The sequence below is a fragment of the Oncorhynchus clarkii genome, chromosome 3 (assembly GCF_045791955.1).
Source record: "Oncorhynchus clarkii lewisi isolate Uvic-CL-2024 chromosome 3, UVic_Ocla_1.0, whole genome shotgun sequence".
NCBI classification, from domain to species: Eukaryota; Metazoa; Chordata; class Actinopteri; order Salmoniformes; family Salmonidae; genus Oncorhynchus; species Oncorhynchus clarkii.
Window position 1 is genome coordinate 55,636,189 of NC_092149.1, and position 20,282 is coordinate 55,656,470.

The 20,282-nt window shown below is 43.7% G+C and overlaps 1 protein-coding gene across 7 annotated transcripts in view; it reads right to left on the bottom strand.

Annotated features, from left to right (window-relative positions):
- Window positions 1-20,282, bottom strand: part of LOC139398972 (dedicator of cytokinesis protein 9-like) — a 123,537-nt gene that overhangs the window by 4,996 nt on the left and 98,259 nt on the right. For 3 of the 7 annotated variants that reach the window (XM_071144648.1, XM_071144655.1, XM_071144625.1), the window contains exons 19-47: window positions 20,076-20,168; window positions 19,818-19,941; window positions 18,490-18,608; window positions 17,539-17,619; window positions 17,323-17,412; window positions 16,143-16,258; window positions 15,781-15,850; window positions 15,568-15,693; window positions 15,391-15,462; window positions 14,625-14,771; window positions 14,376-14,459; window positions 14,190-14,301; window positions 12,372-12,550; window positions 12,157-12,273; window positions 11,950-12,064; window positions 11,716-11,837; window positions 8,243-8,357; window positions 7,960-8,026; window positions 7,773-7,820; window positions 6,446-6,585; window positions 5,434-5,549; window positions 5,000-5,137; window positions 4,710-4,892; window positions 4,434-4,547; window positions 4,079-4,294; window positions 3,802-3,859; window positions 1,259-1,365; window positions 450-572; window positions 207-320 (exon numbers count right to left, since the gene is read on the bottom strand). In XM_071144648.1, coding sequence (XP_071000749.1) covers window positions 207-320; window positions 450-572; window positions 1,259-1,365; window positions 3,802-3,859; window positions 4,079-4,294; window positions 4,434-4,547; window positions 4,710-4,892; window positions 5,000-5,137; window positions 5,434-5,549; window positions 6,446-6,585; window positions 7,773-7,820; window positions 7,960-8,026; window positions 8,243-8,357; window positions 11,716-11,837; window positions 11,950-12,064; window positions 12,157-12,273; window positions 12,372-12,550; window positions 14,190-14,301; window positions 14,376-14,459; window positions 14,625-14,771; window positions 15,391-15,462; window positions 15,568-15,693; window positions 15,781-15,850; window positions 16,143-16,258; window positions 17,323-17,412; window positions 17,539-17,619; window positions 18,490-18,608; window positions 19,818-19,941; window positions 20,076-20,168 — 3,306 coding nt within the window. Of the gene's footprint in view, window positions 1-206; window positions 321-449; window positions 573-1,258; window positions 1,366-3,801; window positions 3,860-4,078; window positions 4,295-4,433; window positions 4,548-4,709; window positions 4,893-4,999; window positions 5,138-5,433; window positions 5,550-6,445; window positions 6,586-7,772; window positions 7,821-7,959; window positions 8,027-8,242; window positions 8,358-11,715; window positions 11,838-11,949; window positions 12,065-12,156; window positions 12,274-12,371; window positions 12,551-13,789; window positions 13,832-14,189; window positions 14,302-14,375; window positions 14,460-14,624; window positions 14,772-15,390; window positions 15,463-15,567; window positions 15,694-15,780; window positions 15,851-16,142; window positions 16,259-17,322; window positions 17,413-17,538; window positions 17,623-18,489; window positions 18,609-19,817; window positions 19,942-20,075; window positions 20,169-20,282 lie in introns of all 7 variants that reach the window. The other 4 variants (XM_071144636.1, XM_071144624.1, XM_071144643.1 and 1 more) reach the window with 2 other exon arrangements.

The window sequence follows — 20,282 nt, forward strand, 5'->3', positions numbered from 1 at the left end:
TTTGGGGGGGGATAAAGGGCACTTATTCATTTATTTCGCCATTTGCGCCTTGAATTTGAATTAATCTTAAGCAATACATTGAAAATATAATTAGTTCAAAATATAAATACCTGCATACTGTATTTGAAAGAGCAAAGCAATAGTAAAGTGAAACAATTTGTTCTGTGATACAACAGCCTACCGTCAGATTTCAATCGCTAGCTCACCTGACCAAAGAAAGCCACTCTGAAATATGTGCCCAGCAGCCTCTTGCCCGTGTGCATGACCTCTGTCACTTTGCTGTAGGCACGATGGAGCGTGTCGTACAGGTGAGCCAGTTTCTGTGGAATTGAGAAACACACCGATAAGAACCAGCATATTTGAATCAATGTCTGGGCCTTTATCCTTCACTGTTGAGCCCCGTGACCTTGAGAGTGGAAGCAACAGAGGGTGCAGGTCTGCTGCTGTACCTCAAAGTCCCTACGCTTCTCATAGATGGGGATGATGAGCTTGTAGACGTCTGAGATGAGCTCATAGCGCTCAGCCTTCCACAAGCCATCAGCACACTCCTCCAACAGCTCCATCAGTACATCCTGTTTTGGAGAAAGGATGAGAGAAAACAACACTTTTCGTATGGTGTCCACACAAAAGGTGATCTGACTATAGACAACACGAGGGCTTAATTTCTAAGCTTTATGAACACTTAGAAAGCTTTATGAAGGTTAGTGCAAAGAGAAAGTACTAGAAGACGATTGTCCTTGATGCTACAACATAAACGGTTGTATAACTCCAATGACATCCTGTATAATGAGGATGTGGTGAACAGGATACGAAAATGGGATTTAAATGCACATTTGTTCCGCATCAACTCTAAATGGCTATTGGACGGCTATCATATGCCACACTGATAAGCTACACTGTGCCTTATTAGAGAACAGAGAGGATTTATTTGTAATACATTCAAGCGTATCATTAGATGTGGAATTGGTTGCATGTTGTTCCGTAAGTACTTTTGTATTGCATGTTGTTTGATAGTGAGGAGCAGAGCTGATTCACAGATAACATCTCTACAAGATAGCTGCCTAGTTATCGCCAGGAAAGTGCAAACTCCAAAATGTAGCAGCAAGTGTGCTGGAAATGATCCAAGGATATAAACTGATCATAAAAAAAAAAAAGATAAAAATTGTGAATGCCCCGCCCAAAAAAGGACATTCAAAACGAGCACCAGAACTCATGTCTTGACCTGGCAGCAGAGAGCAGCGGGCTGCTAGTCTCTCACCTCGTTGAAGTGGACATCCTGCATGCCCACATCCTCCATCATGGACACCTCTTCATCAATGTTGGGAGTGACCACCCGGAAGGCTGAGCAACCCTGCTTGAACATGCCTACGGACGTTAAGGAGATGGGACCATCATCAATAAACCAAATAGACAGACATTTTCTTCTTTCTGAGGTGTTTTATACAGGTTATAAACTAAGGGCGAAATATAGCTTCATTCAGAACATTATCTGGTGTACTAACAGGCAAAAGGTCAAACTTTGTTGTCAGGGAAACAGATAATTGCTCTCTTATACAGTGTGCTATGAGTGGACCTGCTTTCACAGAGCTGATTATCCCTCTGGTGTTAAGAAGCTGTGTGTGAAACACAGACCGACAGATTACATGACAAAATATGTGGCTGTATGTATCAAGCATCTCAGAGCAAAAGTGCTGATTTATGATCAGTTTTGCCTTTTAGATCACATTGAATACGGACAGGGAGGACCTGATCCGAGATCAGCACTCTAACTCTGAGGCGCTTGATACATACTAGGTCTGGGAATTGTCAGGGACCTCACGATACAATTTTATCACGATACTTAGGTGGAGATACGATATGTATTGCGATTCTCACGATTCTACAGTTGAAGTCGGAAGTTTACATACATTTAGATTGGAGTCATTAAAACTTGTTTTTCAACCACTCCACAAATTTCTTGTAAAAACAAACTATAGTTTTGGCAAGTTGGTTAGGACATATACTTTCTGCATGAAGGAACAAATTTCTCCAACAATTGTTTACAGATTATTTAACTTATAATTCACTGTATCACAATTCCAGTGGGTCAGAAGCTTACATACACTAAGTTGACTGTGCCTTTAAACAGCTTGGAAAATCCCAGAAAATTATGTCATGGCTTTAGAAGCTTCTGATAGGCTAATTGACTGATGATTTGAGTCAATTGGAGGTGTACCTGTGGATGTATTTCAAGGCCTACCTTCAAATTCAGTACCTCTTTGCTTGACATCATGGGAAAAAAAATCAAAATAAATCAGCCAAGACCTCAGAAAAAAATGTAGACCTCCACAAGTCTGGTTCATCCTTAGGAGCAATTTCCAAATGCCTGAAGGTACCACGTTCATCTGTACAATCAATAGTACGCAAGTATAAACACCTTGGGACCACGCAGCCATCATACGGCTCAGGAAGGAGACGCGTTCTGTCTCCTAGAGATGAACGTACTTTGGTGCGAAAAGTGCAAATCAATCCCAGAACAACAGCAAAGGACCTTGTGAAGATGCTGGAGGAAACAGTTACAAAGTATCTATATTCAAGCCGAAGAACACCATCCCAACCGTGAATCACTGCAGTAAGGACTGGTGCACTTCATAAAATAGATAGCATTATGAGAGAGGAAAATTGTGGATATATTGAAGCAACATTCCAAGACATCAGTCAGGAAGTTAAAGCTTGGTCACAAATGGGTATTCCAAATGGACAATGACCCCAAGCCTACTTCCAAAGTTGTGGCAAAATGGCTTAAGGACAACAAAGTCAAAGTATTGGAGTGGCCATCACAAAGCCCTGACCTCAATCCCATAGAAAATGTGTGGGCAGAACTGAAAAAGTGTGTACGACCAAGGAGGCCTACAAACCTGACCCATTGACTCCAGGTCTGTCAGGAGGAATGGGCCAAAATTCCCCCAACTTATTGTGGAAGGCTACCCGAAACATTTGACCCAAGTTAAACAATTTAAAGGTAATGCTACCAAATACTAATTGAGTGCATGTAAACTTCTGACCCACTGGGAATGTGATGAAAGAAATAAAAGCTGAAATAAATCCCTCTACTATTATTCTGACATTTCACATTCTTAAAATAAAGTGGTGATCCTAACTGACCTAAGACCGGGAATTTTTACTAGGATTAAATGTCAGGAAATTTGAAAAACGTATTTTAAATGTATTCGGCTAAGGTGTCTGTAAACTTCCGACTTCAACTGTATATCTATTGCGATTCGACAGCGCCATTTTATTGCGATTTGATGTTCCAAACATATTCCTCACCAGATGTCTGCTGCAGTGGGACATGAGAAAACAAGTTTTGATCAGTCAGAAATAAAAGTGCTGAAAACAAACCGTCTCCCTATTTAAAAAGAAGACGGAGAAAAGGCTATGAAGGAGTTTTGGTGCAGGTACAGCCAACTAACGCAGAAATAATATTGCGATATTGTCAAAACAACACCCTATATCGTAAAAAATAAGATCCCTGTGTGTCACTGTATCGGTTTTCTCCCCCATCACTAATACATACGGCCCCTGATCGTATCGGAACGTAGAAAGAACGACAAATTACATAGTGCTATGTACACTAATCACAGTAAAGTATTGGACTACTGACCAATAACAAACTAATAACTATCCAATAATTTATTTAAAATCACAATGCGCTGACCATTCATGAACCCCTTGTGAAGTTCTCCTGCCATGAAAAAAGAGACAACGGCAGCATCGAATGACAATCATCAGCAACATCTCTACTGCTGACGGAAAACGCACCTTTTCTCCGGAGATACTCGGCCACCAGTGCCGCCACGTGCACATAACACATGGCTGCCTGTGAACAACAGAGAACATCCCAGATAGATCAGTATGTTTTACCAGCCACCCACATTACTTGAATTCAACATATAACATCATCATACTGTGTATAGAGAGAATCTACCATAATCCATTCCTTAAATAACTATACATATCAAAATAACACCCATCCCTCTGGCATTGACTTTTACTCATATTTGTAGGCCCAAATTCTGACCCGTAGCCTGGTACAGACCTCGGACAGGTCTCCATTCTTCACATGGATGCGGGCCATGCTGTCCAGCCAAGTCTTGCGGAGTTCGGGCGTGCTGGCGTAGGACTTGGCAAGGCTATACTGCAGGTCCACCAGCATCTCCGGGTCTCTCTCATGTTCCTTCATCTGAGCTGTGGCCATCAGGACCGTCCGGATCCGCTTGGTCAGGTCCTTCACATCTGACGGGAAAGCGGTGTTCTACACAGGATAATACAGCAGATTATTCAAGTGGTCCAACCTTGGCTGTAATATATTTCATATAATATGTTCATTGAAGACCAAGCAATACTGATGACATGCAGTTGGAATGAGAATAGTGTCCCCATCGGGATCGGACCTTGATGGTCTTGTCACTGTTGGCACAGTTGTTGATGATAGACAGGGACTGTTGGAAGCGGGTTCCTCCGATACCGATGACGTCAGCGATCAGCTGACTGACGGCGATCACCACCTGGGCGTGAGGGCAGGAAATGCACACATCAATACGAAACTACTACCATAACCATCAACCAAGCCACTCTTTAGGAAATCTCCATAGAGCGTGCTGCTACATAGAGATCTTCTGAGGAGACAAATGTATCAGCATGTAGAAGGGAAACCCTCTCTCTCTCACTTGTAGGTGAGTGCGGACGAAGGACTTGCGCCCGGTGTAGTCAAAGTTACTCTTCATGAGGAAGTAGAGGAGGTGGGCGGCGTCGCTGCGGATGGAGCTCAGCTTCGAGTTACAGCACTTCAGGATCTCGTAGCAGAACGAAGCACACATGTCCGCACGACCCTCGAAGAAGGTGCAGGGGAACTGGAAACAAGACACACACAGTGATGATTAGATACTCGGCACATTTAAGACAGGGAGAGAAAAACACTTCACTACTGCAAAGTGTTGAGGACCACTGGCCTCCTTACTTTGTAGATGAAGGTGCGCAGCGAGGTGAAGACCTGCTTGAGGGCCGTCTCTGATTGATTGATCTGCAGGAAGCAGAGGTGCACCTGGAACACCTTCTTCATGAGCGGGTTGTGGCCATGGTCCGAACAGAGTTGGGTCTGAGGACATAAAAGTACAGACAGTTATCTTTAAAAGCTCGGGGACTGGCAGTAATAGACAACATCAAGTAAGAAGTGGTAAAAAAATGACATATCCAATCAAATGGAAAACAAGACATAACAAATGCATGTACTGTACACAAGCAGGATTGTGTTCTTGTCAGTGATTTGTAAGCCAAAACTGAAGAGGGAGTTTCAACTTTTGGATAACATAATCATGAGTAAGGCATTGAGATGACTTTTACATGTTGAGGACCGCTTATTATCACCAACAGAAACCACAGCTAGGAGTGTACCTTGAATCCCATGATGAAGATGCTGAGAGTGTCCAGCACTGTGAGGCAGACCTCCGTGGCGATGTTAGCTTCCAGGACCGATTGGTTCACCACGTCAGCATCAGAGTGGCTATAGGCTGCAGGGTACACACACACACACTGCTGGAGCACTTTCAAATCACCCCTAAATTCTTATGTGCTCTGACGGAGTCTCAAATTGCACCCTATTCCCCATTTAGTGCACTACTTTTAAACAGGACCCATAGGGCTCTGGTATAGGGACTAGGGTGCAATTTGCGCTGCAGACTGAGTCAAGGCTGCATAAATGCCCTCGTGAGTAATCATTACAATACAATCAGAGAGATTAGTCATCATTAGTATCAAGGTAAAAAAAAACTTGCTTCAGAGGAGGAAATAATATTCCGTGGAGTTGAAAACAAAATGCATTTTACTTGTGATTTTTCAGAGGTTTGAATACAAAGAAATGAGTTAAGGGAACAGAAATGAACAGGAAAAAGGGATCAGAGGGTTTAAAATGCCTCATTCTCAGCTAAAATGGCATGCTCTTAATTTAACCAGACGAACAGAGCTAATAGTCTGAAAGCTGCCTGTCGTTGACCTGATACATTCTTACCATGGTCTACAGATATTCCAAGAACACTTGAAATCTTTCTTACACTGAAAACACAAAGAAATCCACTTCATTAAAAGGGAATCATGTAACAGACACCCTATACTATAGAGTTGAATCTCTTTTGCTTTCCTGTGAAGTCAGTATAACGTTACACGGTGACCTTGGCCCGATGAAAACCATCCCTTCAACCCAAGGGTTCATGTACTCTCTAGAATAAAACCCCTAACTTTTATTCACTCAAAACCACAACATCCATGGACGGCTCTAGAACGGCTGACTTTGGACTTGGGTTTGGCACACATGATTCTAATGAAGAGGATGATGATGATGAGATGACTGACTACAGAGGGAGGAGCAGAGGGGCCTTTGGTTTAGAGGTGGGTGTTTGGGGGCACTTACTGTGGTTAAAAGTGTATGAGTTATCCAGGCTGCTGAGTTGCTGTAAGCGGGCATGCATCATTCCCGCCCTGTTACGGGACACAGGCAGAGTCTGAGACTTCCGCTCATGTGCTGCTACGAGTCCCACCCCTTCCTGGTTCCTGATGAGGAAACAGGACACTGTTAGACGAGTGGCTCACTACCAGCAGGACCAGGGTTAGTCAAGCAGGTTAGACTGGATATTACACATACCTAACTATTCTATTGATTTAAAAAATGGTAGGATATAATGTATAGCCTGGTAACCAGGTCAGTTTAAGACTCCTTTGTGGTCGTCTTAATCATGAACTGTCTCCCAGGCTAGAAATAGGGTTAAAGAGAAAATCAAGCGCACCTCTAGGACATGAACAAATGTCTGCTTTAGGTATATTTGGAGCATCTTGGAGCGAATTTAACACACTGCTACTCTTCCCATTGGTGATCATCTATACAGTGCTGATTCAGTGTTGAGAAGTAAAATCATAGCTGTGAGGCGATTCAGAGAAGGGTGTTTCTCATGCGATGGGTCAGACAGTGCCAGATCAGCATGACAGCAGTTAGTAGCAGCAGAAGCCAGCGCATGCACATGACAGTGACAGACACTATAGACGGTGATGCTTATGTCAGGATAGAGTAATGAGGTGGTATTACATGCCCAATCAGTTGTGTGCTGTTATAAGATGGCCAATCAGAAAAGAGAGAAGACAACATGCTTTTAGTATAGGAGAGTTAATTCCACCTCTAGTCTTACCCAAGCAGGAGGGGGCAGGAGCCATGTTTTTTTTATAAAACTATATTAAACTTGCCAGCATTTAAAATGAATAGAAAAACAGTGGTGGGTTAGAGAGATTGGAGAGTGAGACCCATAGCCATCAGTGTGTCCGGCAGAGAGCTCCCACAGAGAATGTGTGTGCCAAAAGGCAAATTATGAGCGTACTGTATAGTGTGTTTATATGGTGTAGTGTTTCAGGGGCTTTACTGTACACACAATGTTAACCAAGCTCAACAAACCACACATTAGTACTGTTTTGGGCCTATTGGTAGAAATATCAGTCACTGGTTTGTGTTCTGGTCTCAAGTGTTACTACAAAACGACATTCATTCCTATACCTTAAAATAGCACAATATCATGTCCCTAAAATGGTTGGACAATATTCACACAACATTAACATAACATTTGAATCAACACAATTGTATAAACAATAACATATAAAATATATGAAAGTGTAATAAATGATGAATGTAGTCTCATATACAGGTTTTACATACAAGCGCCATACAACTAATTGAACCATTCTGGCAACATTACCTTGCGATGGATCTTTTTCCTATGTATCGGAATTGATGGAGACACACCCTGGAAACAAAAACGTTGGGAGACTCATCGTTACTCAATGTGGACAGAGGACGCTTAAACATCCCCCGATATGCACGGTAAATGGCATGGAGTAGCATCAGGACAACAACAACACGGCCAAGCCGAGTTCACTTCTTACTCTACTAGCGTGAAGAAGTCCATGAGCTCTGCAGACGAGGCCTTGTTCCAGTATGTAAACAGAGCATCTGAACGAAGGATAGAAGGGAGTTAGAGAGTCACCTGCGCTGCGTCCCAGATGGCACTGGGTCAAAAGCAGTGCACTAAATAGATGATAGGGGGTCATGTGGGATGAAGTCTTGGGGAAACTACTGGCTGTAGAAAACACGGGTCACTAAGCATATCCACATCCACCCCCCCCTCATATAATCATGTACTTGCACTAGAGAGAGGTGTGGTCTTACCCTCAGACATGCTCTTGAGGACATGCAGGAAGCACATGAGCAGGCTCTTGATCTCAGCCTGGTCCAGTTTGTCACAGCGCAGTAGGCTGCTGCCCAGGGCTGAGGCTGGCTGGTTCTGAGGGACAGACGCGCTGGTCAGAGATCGGCTGGAATACACCACAACACTCTACTTATGTCGGAATGCTCTATTCACTGCATAACGCTATTGGGAGATGTGTTGTATTGTCATATTCCTGTCTTTGTTGACATATTTGCCATTTTGTTGTCTACTTCTTCATCTCATCTTAATCCGTCTATGTTCTAAAAAGGCAAAACAGGTAGAAAATAAAAACGAATTGAAAAATATTGAATGCTGATGAATGTATATCCATCAGCAAACAGTAAAACAGAGTTTATCATTGCCATTATTATGTAATACTAAATTGCCCTTCAGTACATCTACATCCTATACATTAGTATTCATGTGATATGATGTGCTGATAAGCATGTAGTATGACTCACGGTGCAGTATGACTACACTAATGGAGTCAGTCACTCAGGCCCTGTTGGCCTCTAGACGCGGGTGAGACTGCCAGATCTGCTCTACGTGCAGGGCCTAATCACTAGAATTCTCCAAGCCGGGACAGAGAGCAGGGAGCAGGAACCAGGAGTTAAACCACAGCGTGGGTTTGGCAAAATACAGCGTCTTCCGTTGCCAGCGGTGAGTTAGTCTAGACCAGAACTCCTAACTGAGGATGACCTCACAGAAAGACTGCAGCTATGTCTTGTCTTGGAGGAGTGTTGACAGAGAAAGTTAGCGGCTAAACTTAGCTGCCCCAAATAAGTCTGGGAACTTGACTGAAGAGGGTAGGCGATCATTTACATGAATTCTTTATTAAGACAGATTTATAATTGGAAATATACTAGATGGGTATCATTCACAGATATCACACATTCATGTTTTTCTTTCCCCTTCTGGCTAACTGCCTCCTCAGAGTATCATTCAAAAAGAAAAAACAATGGATGACAAAATGGAGAGAAACATAACACAAAGAAAGGGAATATCCTACAAAAACTGGTCCTCAGAACTCTTACAGACGGAGATAGAAAAGTCACACAGCACATGTGAGCGAGATCAAAAATAAAGAGGCTCCAGCTGTGTGTATCACTCCTACAGAAAGACCCATGAAGCCACACAGTAGCTGTGCTTCATGGCACCAGAGACGAAACTGTGTATCATCCGCCTGGCAAAGAAAGGAACTCGGCAAAGACTAAAACACACACACTCTCTCACACACACTCCCAGATGGGACACTCTTGGGAGGAAGGGGGGGAGGTGAGGGAGGTTTATTGGTATTCTGTACTTGGAGTGGAGTGGTGGTGTGATGCGGGACATGATTCTCTGAGACACTGGGGACAGTGAGCAGGGAAAAGTCCACGGTGGCGCGCTTGGAGCGAATGGGAAGCACGGAGTCCTCGGGCTCGGAAAAGAAGCGCAGCACGTTGGCAGAGTGTCTCCGCCTGATATTCTCCTTCTGCCAGCAGCAGGAGTGTGTGGGTGGGTGGAGGAGTCAATGGTACAACGACAAGTTAATAGGGGGTAACCTCATAACTGTCACAGGTATACAGTGGCAAGAAAAAGTGTGTGAACCATTTGAAATTACTTGGATTTCTCCATAAATTGGTCATAGATTCAATTTTAAGTCACAACAATAGACAAACAGGGAAAACTAATAACACACAAATTATTGTATTTTTCTTGTCTATATTGAATACATAATTTAAACATTCACAGTCTAGGTTGGAAAAAGTATGAGAACCCCTAGGCTAATGACTTCTCCAAAAGCTAATTGGAGTCAGGAATCAGCTGATCTGGAGCCCAATCAATGAGACGAGATTGGAGATGTTGGTTAGAGCTGCCTTGCCCTATAAAACAGACCCACAAAATGTGAGTTTGCTATTCACAAGAAGCATTGCCTGATGTGAACCATGCCTCAAACAAAAGAGATCTCAGAAGACCTAAGATTAAGAATTGTTGACTTGCATAAAGCTGGAAAGGGTTACAAAAGTATCTCTAAAAGCCTTGATGTTCATCAGTCCACAGTAAGACAAATTGTCTATAAAATGTAGAAAGTTCAGCACTGTTGCTATTCTCCCTAGGAGTGGCAGCGCAGAATGCTCAATGAGGTTAAGAAGAATCCTAGAGTGTCAGCTAAAGACTTACAGAAATCTCTGGAACATGCTAACATCTCTGTTGACGAGTCTACGATACATAAAACACTAAACAAGAATGGTGTTCATAGGAGGTTCCCACGGATGAAGTCACTGCTGCCCAAAAAAACCATTGCTGCACGTCTGGAGTTTGCAGAAGTGCACCTGGATGTTCCACAGCGCTACTGACAAAATATTCTGTGGACAGATTAAACTACTGTTGAGTTGTTTGGAAGGAACACACACACACCACTATGTGTGGAGAATTAAAAGGCACAGCACACCAACATCAAAACCTTGTCCCAACTGTAAAGTATGGTGGAGGGAGCATCATGGTTTGGGGCTGCTTTGCTGCCTCAGGGCCTGCACAGCTTGCTATCAAATGGAAAAATGAATTCCCAAGTTCATCAAGACATTTTGCAGGATAATGTTAGGCTATCTGTCCACCAATTGAAGCTCAACAGAAGTTGGGTGATGCAACAGGAAAACAAAACACAGAAGTAAATCAACAACAGAAGAAAATACACCTTCTGGAGTGGCCCAGTCAGAGTCCTGACCTCAATCTGACTGAGATGCTTTGGCCTGACCTCAAGAGAACAGTTCACACCAGACATCCCAAGAATATTGCTGAACTGAAACAGTTTTGTAAAGAGGAATGGTCCAAAATTCCTCCTGACCGTTGTGCAGGTCTGATCCGCAACAACAGAAGACATTTGGTTGAGGTTATGGCTGCCAAAGGAGGGTCAACCAGTTATTAAATCCAAGGCCTCACATACCTTTTCACCCTACACTGAATGTTTACATGGTGTGTTCAATAAAGACATGAAAACGTATAATCGTTTGTGTGTTATTAGTTTAAGCAGACTGTGTTTGTCTATTGTTGTGACCTAGATGAAGAGCAGATCAAATGTTATGACCAATTTATGCAGAAATGCAGGTATTTCCAAAAAGGTTCACATACTTTGTCTTGCCACTGTAATGGACGCACCTCTTATGTGTCAGTGAGAAATACAGAAAATGATACATGAAACATCCTCAACTAAATGCGTGGCCTAAATCTCATTCACTGAATAGCTGCTAAACTCATATTGACCCGTACGGATTTATTTCTAGCCCAAATGGACAAACAGCACTGCAGGGATCTGATATCCTGATGGAGGTCATGTGCCAGTAGGACACATACAACAGGCATAGGCTGCACCCTCAATAAGTGAAAGCAGAAATGGTCAACTTTAAGTAACGGTCCATGACAGTGGCTGTACTATGTCTCCATGGAGTTGTACCTTGTCCAGAGAGTTGCTCTTCTCATGAAGACTGTTGCCAGAGTCAGTGCTGATGAGGGAGCCCCGGGAGTCAGCGTGGCGGACAGAGTTAATGTTGGGGGTGGAGGACGCGTGGGGGGAGGCTGGGGAACACAAAGACAACAGCACAGTTAAACTCGCATGTCGCTCAATCACCACGGGACAACATGAGTCGAGTGTCATATCGTTGCCTGCCAAAATCAGACTGAATCTCACCGGTGCCAGAGATAACCCCAAACACATCCTTGTGCAAACTGTTGTCTAACAAAGTACTGGAGCGTGGAGGCGTCATCATCATGGAGTTGCCCAGGAGTGGGTCATCTCTTCCATTCTGAAAGGAAAATGGACCATTAGTAAAGTCAAACATTTACAGGTAGGTCCTTTGAGTTGTGGTGGTAGCCAGCCACTAGATGTCAGCCTTACATTGTTGGACTGGTTGATGATGAATGGGGAGACTTCCTTCACATTGAGCCTGTTGACGTTCTCCTGGAGCAGACCGAATAGGGGCAGGTAGAGAGTTGCCAACCTAGCCTGCTGGCTCTGAAATAGAGATAAAGCTCTGATTAAACTTCATTGTTCCTTAATGATGACTTTCAAAACGACTAGAGGAAAGAGGCGGGGAGAATTAGTCTGCTTACCTTGGAGGTGTAGCGTTCGTCAAAGGTGTGCTTGACCATCAGGTTCTTGAGCACGTGGATGGATATCTGACGGATCTCTCGAAACTCCTGCAGGGCCCCGCCCACCTCCCGCAGCAGCAGCCCAACCAGGAAGTGGTTCTTACAGAAGTCGTCTGTCAGCGAGTAGTCCAACTGGAGGTCTGGAAGGAGGACAGACAAGAGACAGACTTTAGGAGGAAGTCCTGAACCTAAACTTCCTGCCCCGATGTAAACAATACCACCAGTGTAGCACTGAGCCGACCTTTGCCTTTAAATAGACTGGCGCCATTCGAATGAAGTTCAACTGCACTTGAACTCTAATGAAGATTGTAATCAGGCCACAAAACTATTTCCAACGCTGAGAAACTTTTCCAACAAGATAAAGTATTCAAACAAACCAACAACCCCAATACATGCTGATAATCTATTTGTGTAAGGATAGGATAACACATATTGGTCACAATGATTACAATTTCATGATCACTTATGATAATCGATTAGATATAATAATTTTAAAAAATACACAACAACTAAAATCAAAGAAGAGTGGTTGTAAATAATGACTTTCTAAAGTATTGCAATACAATGTATATAACAGAGATTATCAGTCAAAATAGACACCCAGACAGGAGTCATAACCTAGTACAACCATCCTGGAAGGCTCACGAGCTTACATTCTGTTTAGCTACACAGATCGGCAATTTGTCTGGTAATTATGAGTCTAAAGAAGTCGGGGACCAGGCAGTGAATGAACAGATACAGTTAGCAAGCAGGGTGGTTGTTATGGGTAACAGACCGGCAAATAAACTGAGAGCGTCACAGAGCATGAGGCACAAGTCAAATCAAATCACAAGTGACACACAGAAGGTGTACTGAAATGATGGTACTAAAACCTCATATCCACTGTTAGCCTCAATATGAGCTGTAATTGGTTTACATGCACATTTAAAAATGTAAACGCCTCCGAAATGTTCAATTGAAATTCAATTGAAGAAAAAAAAATAGAGGAAAAAAAATGGTTTGCCCTCAAGTACAAACCTATTGCTATAATCGCACAATCCAAACCCTTGACACAGAAATAAGAACGCTTTGTAGTCCAAAGAATTAAAACGTACACACACCCTTACCTTTTCTAACTCACTCATTACAGCCAATTACAGTTCATATAGATAGAGATAAAGCATAATAATGATAATTTAGTATTAGACATGGGAGAGACAAATGAATCATTCCACATCCACGCCAAATGTATGTAATGACGCTGTTGAATGAATGACTCAATTGAGTTGTTCAAGGGGAATCTTTTGCCTATGTGGCCATAATTTAAAAAAAAGGGGGGGGGGGGGGTTCAAAGTATTTTTTTTCGGACAGGACAAGCAGACAGCACACCTTGAACCTACCTACAGGATTACTGTATGACTCCATGTTGGGAGAAAGTAAAGCTAATTGGCAAAAGAGAGAAGAGGAGCAAAGTGGAAACAAACAAATAAGCTCTATTCCAAAACAGAGGTAGCAAGAACACAAAGAGAACAGTACATGATATACTGTAACGGGTCTTTATGACATTTGGCTGACAGAACTTGGACAGTACGGATACTGTGCTTGAGTTCGACGAGATGCTGCTGGAGAAACGATTGAATCCACTATCTGCTGAAACACTCTATGCCTTTGGCAGACAGCCCTCAAAACTTCATATTACAAAAGCCTTGTGCTTCTAGTTCAATAGATGTACCAAATATGACCCTGGTATACCTGCATACAGTCACTTTTATTTTGCCCAAACGATGGAAATGTGCTCACCTTGAAATCTCTGTATCCTCCCTTTTCCAAAGGGCATGGGCAGATTCAAGGGAATGTAGTGCTCGTGGTTGCATATGACACGCAGGAACTCAAACTTGAACTCAAACAGAGTCTGAAAATAAGAGCACATTAGTGTAAGAAACAAAAAGGACTAGTGGTGGACTATCATTTGATCATGATATCTACCTTGGGGTCTCCGGGCACAAAACAGTTGATGTAGTTGTTGATCTGCTTGAAGACAAAGCCTCTATCCATCAGGGTGAAACAGCGCTGTGGACACAGGAAGGAAAGGACATTCCCACATACAGTTCAGTATAGTACAGAACAGTGGATATCATCAACCTCTAACGAACACCACTACATTGTTATTATCCCGAACCGACTATAAGGAGGACCAACGGTGCTAGACTAGCCAATCAGACGGCGCCAGCTGACCTTGATGAAGACAGCCAGGCTGTGGTTGGCGTTCCGGGCTGCGTCCAGGTTGTCCTTGTACTTCTGGGTGATGTGGGGCATCATCATGTTGACCAGGGTCTCCACCGTGTGGTGGAAGCCGGCCGAGAAACGCTGGTTCCTGGACAGCTGAGAAACAGAGACAAGCTGTTACTGCCAGAGCTGTTATTGTGAGTGGTGTTACTGTCCGTGGTGTTACTGTCCGTGGTGTTACTGTCCGTGGTGTTCTGTACATTTTTTATTTGATTGAATTACCTTTTTGGTTAATATTACAGTAGAGGCTAACACATGAAATTAATATACAACACTAATTTCCAATGTGGTGCTTGAGGAGAGACAACAACAATAACAACAACAACTCGCTGTTGTGTTTCTGATCCCACCACAGCTATTCCCAGAGAGAGGCCATCCTAGTGAACCACCACAAAACCACAGCAGAGGGGGGAATCCTTAATGGAGTGTCCCTGTTTCCTCTGTTTAGTGTGGCACACTCCTAATGGTTCCTACAGCAGCTTCCTGATTATACACGGCCATGCCAGAGAGGAAACTCAGGGCTATGGTTGGTTAGGAGAGATTGCTGTGGGTAGCTTTGAGGCGGTGGTTAGTTATGGCTGTGCTTTATTCTGTGGGAGGAATGTAGCAGCCCACATGGCTGTGCATGTTAGGAGCTATCACCAATAAGCTGACATTTCTATAAAAATAAAAATGAAGACTTAGTTGGCTTAGTAAAGTGTCACATCAGACTTACCTTGACTTTACTGCTCTCAATCAAGTACTGGGCCATGGACTTTACTAAGGCTTCAAAGAAATACCAGGAGTACTACGAAACAGAAATACGGAAACAAATACAAATCAATGCCAACATGAAACCTGATGCAAATGTCCATAGACTCCTTTTCCACACGGATGCTGTGCTATCTATTACCTTGAGCAACTTGTTGCTGGTGAGGAAGTCTGTGGAAGGCTTTAGAATTGCAGTCATGGCTTTGGCCAGCTCCTCATGTACTGTTCTCGTGGTAGTGGCTGTGTATGGCTCGGTCTTAAACACATACTGAACCAGGAAAGAGACAAAAATAAATTTAAAAAAAGCTTTTCTAGAAACTGTGCCATATGATAAATGGACCAGTATGACGATTACCTTGACATATGATCGTAGGTAGTGCTCCAACCCCTCTTCGTGGCACTGGGCAACAATGTGAATCATGACTCTGAACAGGGCAAAAAGCATGTGTAAGAGTTGTGCAATAATAACATGTTTGTGGTTAATGTCTCAATACTCATAGTCAATACTCACTATGGCTATGTCCATAACGGCAGCCTATAGCTTCCCTACGGGCCCTAGTCAAATGTATTGCACTAGATGTATTGCACTAGGGAATACACTAGGGCACTAGGGCAGCCTATTCCCCATATAGCTTCCCTATGGGCCCTAGTCAAATGTATTGCACTAGATGTATTGCACAAGGGAATAGGGTGCCATTTGGGAGCCAGACTACTGACCTGGTGACGTTGACGGCCACCTCCTCATGGGTGGCACTTGTCAACACCCGGAACAGCTGGTTGAGAGTGGTGGGCAGGAACTTAACCATCACGTGACTTTCCATAGCATGAAGACTCTGAGGTGGGTGGGGGTGGGGGGGGGGGGGGGGGAGAGAATGCAGTAAATAAGATGCTCAAGGCATTGTGTTTTTCTGTGCTCCCCTCCCAGCCAAAACGCTGAACCTGCAGAATATCATCCACAAGCACATCAGGGTTAACTGCATGATCAGAATTGAGGGGAGATAAAACAAGGCTACATGAGAACAAGAATCAGCTTCAATGTAAATGCTTGGTGGCGTACTGTAAACATTCCCTCCCATCCTGGCTCTAATCAGTCCCGGGAGTCTATGAGGGGGTGAAAGTTCCATCCCACATCCAAAAGAGGCGGAATAAAAAACAAACACAAGCTTGCGTAAGAGGAAACGGAAGTCGCACAGAATAACAGGACACACCTGAGAATAAGCATGTGTTAATCACACACACACAAACACGTCTATCCTGGAATGAGGCAGAGCGGGGCACTGGTGCATCACTGGCTATTTAGGATCTTAATTTGATCCAGTTTGCTACAGCAGGAAAATAATCCCGTGGCAACAGGAAATGTGAAATATGTGGATTATAATTCATGGACATTTTTGTAGGGGTTGATATGTTTTTTATAACAGAAGATCAAGTGTAAAATTTCAAAGTGGAAATGAAAAAAGAAACCTTTTTAAACTCCAAATACACAAAGTTCCCCTGCAACAAGGTGATCAAATTAAGAGCCTACATTTGTAGGGGCTGCTAACACAGCCAAAGCCAGCCAAATCATTTGGCAACCTGCCAGTGAAATGCTCTCTGCTAAATCCTGATCTTGTGTGACCCTCTTGCCATTGTTTGCGTGCTGTGGATTAGTGTGTTTACATGAGCACCCCAGAGATGCATCTGAAAATGTCGATGTCCACACGGGGACAATGGAGAGAGCGCCTGTGGACTAGAGCCTAGGGTCATGTTAGCATTGTCCCACCCCGGGCCTGAGGAAACAAGCACAGATTTCTAAACATCCTGAGGAAATCAGAGTGATGGGTGACAGGTGTTGGGGAGAGAGATGTGACAAGTGTCATTTCTGTCAGACCCAGAAGTGCCACAGTTGCTGCTTTACCTTCAGATACTTGACCAGCTCTCCTGCTGCCACCTGGGCTGCAGACTCTGTGCTCTGACAGTGGGCAAAGAAATTGTGCAAATGTTGATCCTACAGAGGAAAGAAAAAAGGGAGAGATGTTAGAACACAAGATTTCCAGAAAAGACAGTGGAGAACAAGCCTTTAAGAATCCTGGGTCAGTTGTGTCCCTGAGCTTATCTGTGAAACGATACCAACCTGAGTGTACACCGTGGAGACGAGGTGAGTGGACACCTTGAACAAAGGCTTCCCTCCATCCACCCATTTGATTTCAGGATGCTGCTGCGTGAGACATAGGACATATTTTAATCAGAAAAACAACGACAGTGGTTATCATTGGTTATGTACTGGATCACGCTACATGTATTGGTGATGTATTTAAAACGGCACTCTGTGATAGGGGTCACTGTCGCAATGCCACAAGAGGGTAGGACATACTTAAAACGTTGCTTGTTAGGGGGAGGTAGTTGCAGAAACATATACAAAATGAAAGGCATTTAAGTTTACCGTAAGTTGATCCAAAACAACACTGAGAACAGATCTAAAGCTCAACATTAAGTTGAAACTCACATCAGTAAGTAATTCAGCCATATATTCTCGTGCAATTAGCGTAATATTGTTTGGTCACACTGTTGTACGCTTTCACCTTCCCTGATTGGATAATTACATCTCACACAACCTTGAGGCAGACAACAAGTAATCCCCACAGTGCCAACTCTAATTTACAGGCAGGGCACTACACACAAAGGTTAAGTCTGTGGCTCACGGCTCTACTTTCTTTCACGGCCAAAATAGGTTCGATTTTACTGATCTAAAACGACTGGATAGGTTTAAATCCGATTGCTTTAAACCCATTATGTTCTTTCAGTCTTGTGGTGATGAAGGACGGGGCGGCAGGTAGCCAAGTGGTTAGAGCGTAGGGCCAGTAACCCGAAAGGTTGCTAGATCGAATCCCCGAGGTGACAAGGTAAAAATCTGCCCCGGAACAAGGCAGTTAACCCACTGTTCCTAGGTCGTCATTGTAAATAAGAATTGGTTCTTAACTGACTTGCCTAGTTAAATAAAAATAAAAAATTAAAAGGAAAGGAGCCACGGAAAGGGAGAAGGAAGCCACAGTGTGTGTGTCAGTGGGAGTGAAGGGAGCGCTACCTTGCTGACACCCTCCTGACAGCTGAGGTAGCCAGCGGGCAGGTTGGCAGCCACGGGGACGTGACTCTCATTCATGATCACCCTGCCATCCTTCAGCAGAGGCAGCCAGGCGTAACCCACTGGGGAGAGACAAGGACAAGAGACAGGACTGTCAGTCTGCTCACAGACAGTGTCATACCCATAGAATTAGGAATTAGAATACTAATTCATTTACTAGGATCTCTATGGTCACGCCCAACAGTGACTCAGCACTGGGAGAATAGGGAAGAATGGAAACTGGCACAGACACAAATCGTTATACTGGGGAGGGCAATGGAAAGAAACCGGGTGGAATACAATGAATCTGCATGGCTTAACACTGGATCTAGGCCTTGAGGGCTGTATCCTAGGTAGGGTTGAAAAATGTCAGTCCCGGTTGGAGGATTGCCTGAAATCAGGAGGGATTAAGTAGGAAATCTGGAATGATCCAACCAGGATTTCTGAAGAAAACAAACAAACAGGGAATTTATTGAAAATTCACAGAATTTTGCAACCCTAATCCTGGGTCTGGTGTCTACCTGCAAACTGGATGTAGTCTATCACAGTGCCATCCGTTTTGTCACCAAACCCCCATATACCACCCACCACTGCGACCTGTATGCTCTCGTTGACTGGCCGTCGCTACATATTCATTCGCCAAACCCACTGGCTCCAGGTCATCTATAAGTCTATGCTAGGTAAAGCCCCGCCTTATCGCAGCTCACTGGTCACCATAGCAACACCCACCCATAGCACACGCTCCAGCAGGTATATTTCACTGGTCACCCCCAAAGCCAACACCTCCTTTGGCCACCTTTCCTTCCAGTTCTCTGCTGCCAATGACTGGAATGAAGCTGGAGTCTTATATCTCCCTCTCTAACTTTAAGCATCAGCTGTCAGAGCTACTTACCAATCACTGTACCTGTACACAGCCAATCTGTAAATAGCACACCCAACTACATCATCCCTATATTGTTACTTATCCTCTTGCTCTTTTGCGCCCCAGTATCTCTACTTGTACATCATCAGCTGCACATCACTCCAGTGTTAATGCTAAATTGTAATTATTTCGCCTCCATGGCCTATTTTTTGCCTTACCTCCTCTTCTACATTTGCACATACTGTACATAGATTTTTAAATGTTTCTCTTCTTTTGTGTTATTGACTGTACGTTTGTTTATGTGTAACTCTGTGTTGTTGTTTTTGGTCATACTGCTTTGCTTTATCTTGGCCAGGCCGCAGTTGTAAATGAGAACTCGTTCTCAACTGGCCTACCTGGTTAAATAAAGGTGAAATAAAAAAATACATACCTTGTGTCTCCACCACGTCTCTCTTCTTGGTGCTGGCCTTGCTGTTGCTGTCACAGCTGACGTGGAAGAAGGTGAACAGCAGATGGTGCTTCTCATTGAGCTGGGTGGGAAGCTCCATCTTAAACTGAGGGACAGGAACAAAAATATACACCTTATGAGTTAGCAAGCATACATGCTGCCACTGCTTCGTCTGCTTACTAATCATGACTGGAGCGCTCTGTATAAAGATGGCCATGTTGGCTTGTTATAACAACGTACCTCATCATAAAACTCTGGGCTGTGCTGGTGATGTAATACTGCAGCAAATGCATTTTTGGTAAACAGGGGTCCTCCTGGTCGACCATAGATGCACTGTGGGTAATAACAACAGCATGTTCACTCCCCTAAGTAGTATGCAGTTCTTCTGCTACCAAATGACACTGTGGCTTCAGGAACTCTGCCAGAAGGAGTCACATGACTAGGAGC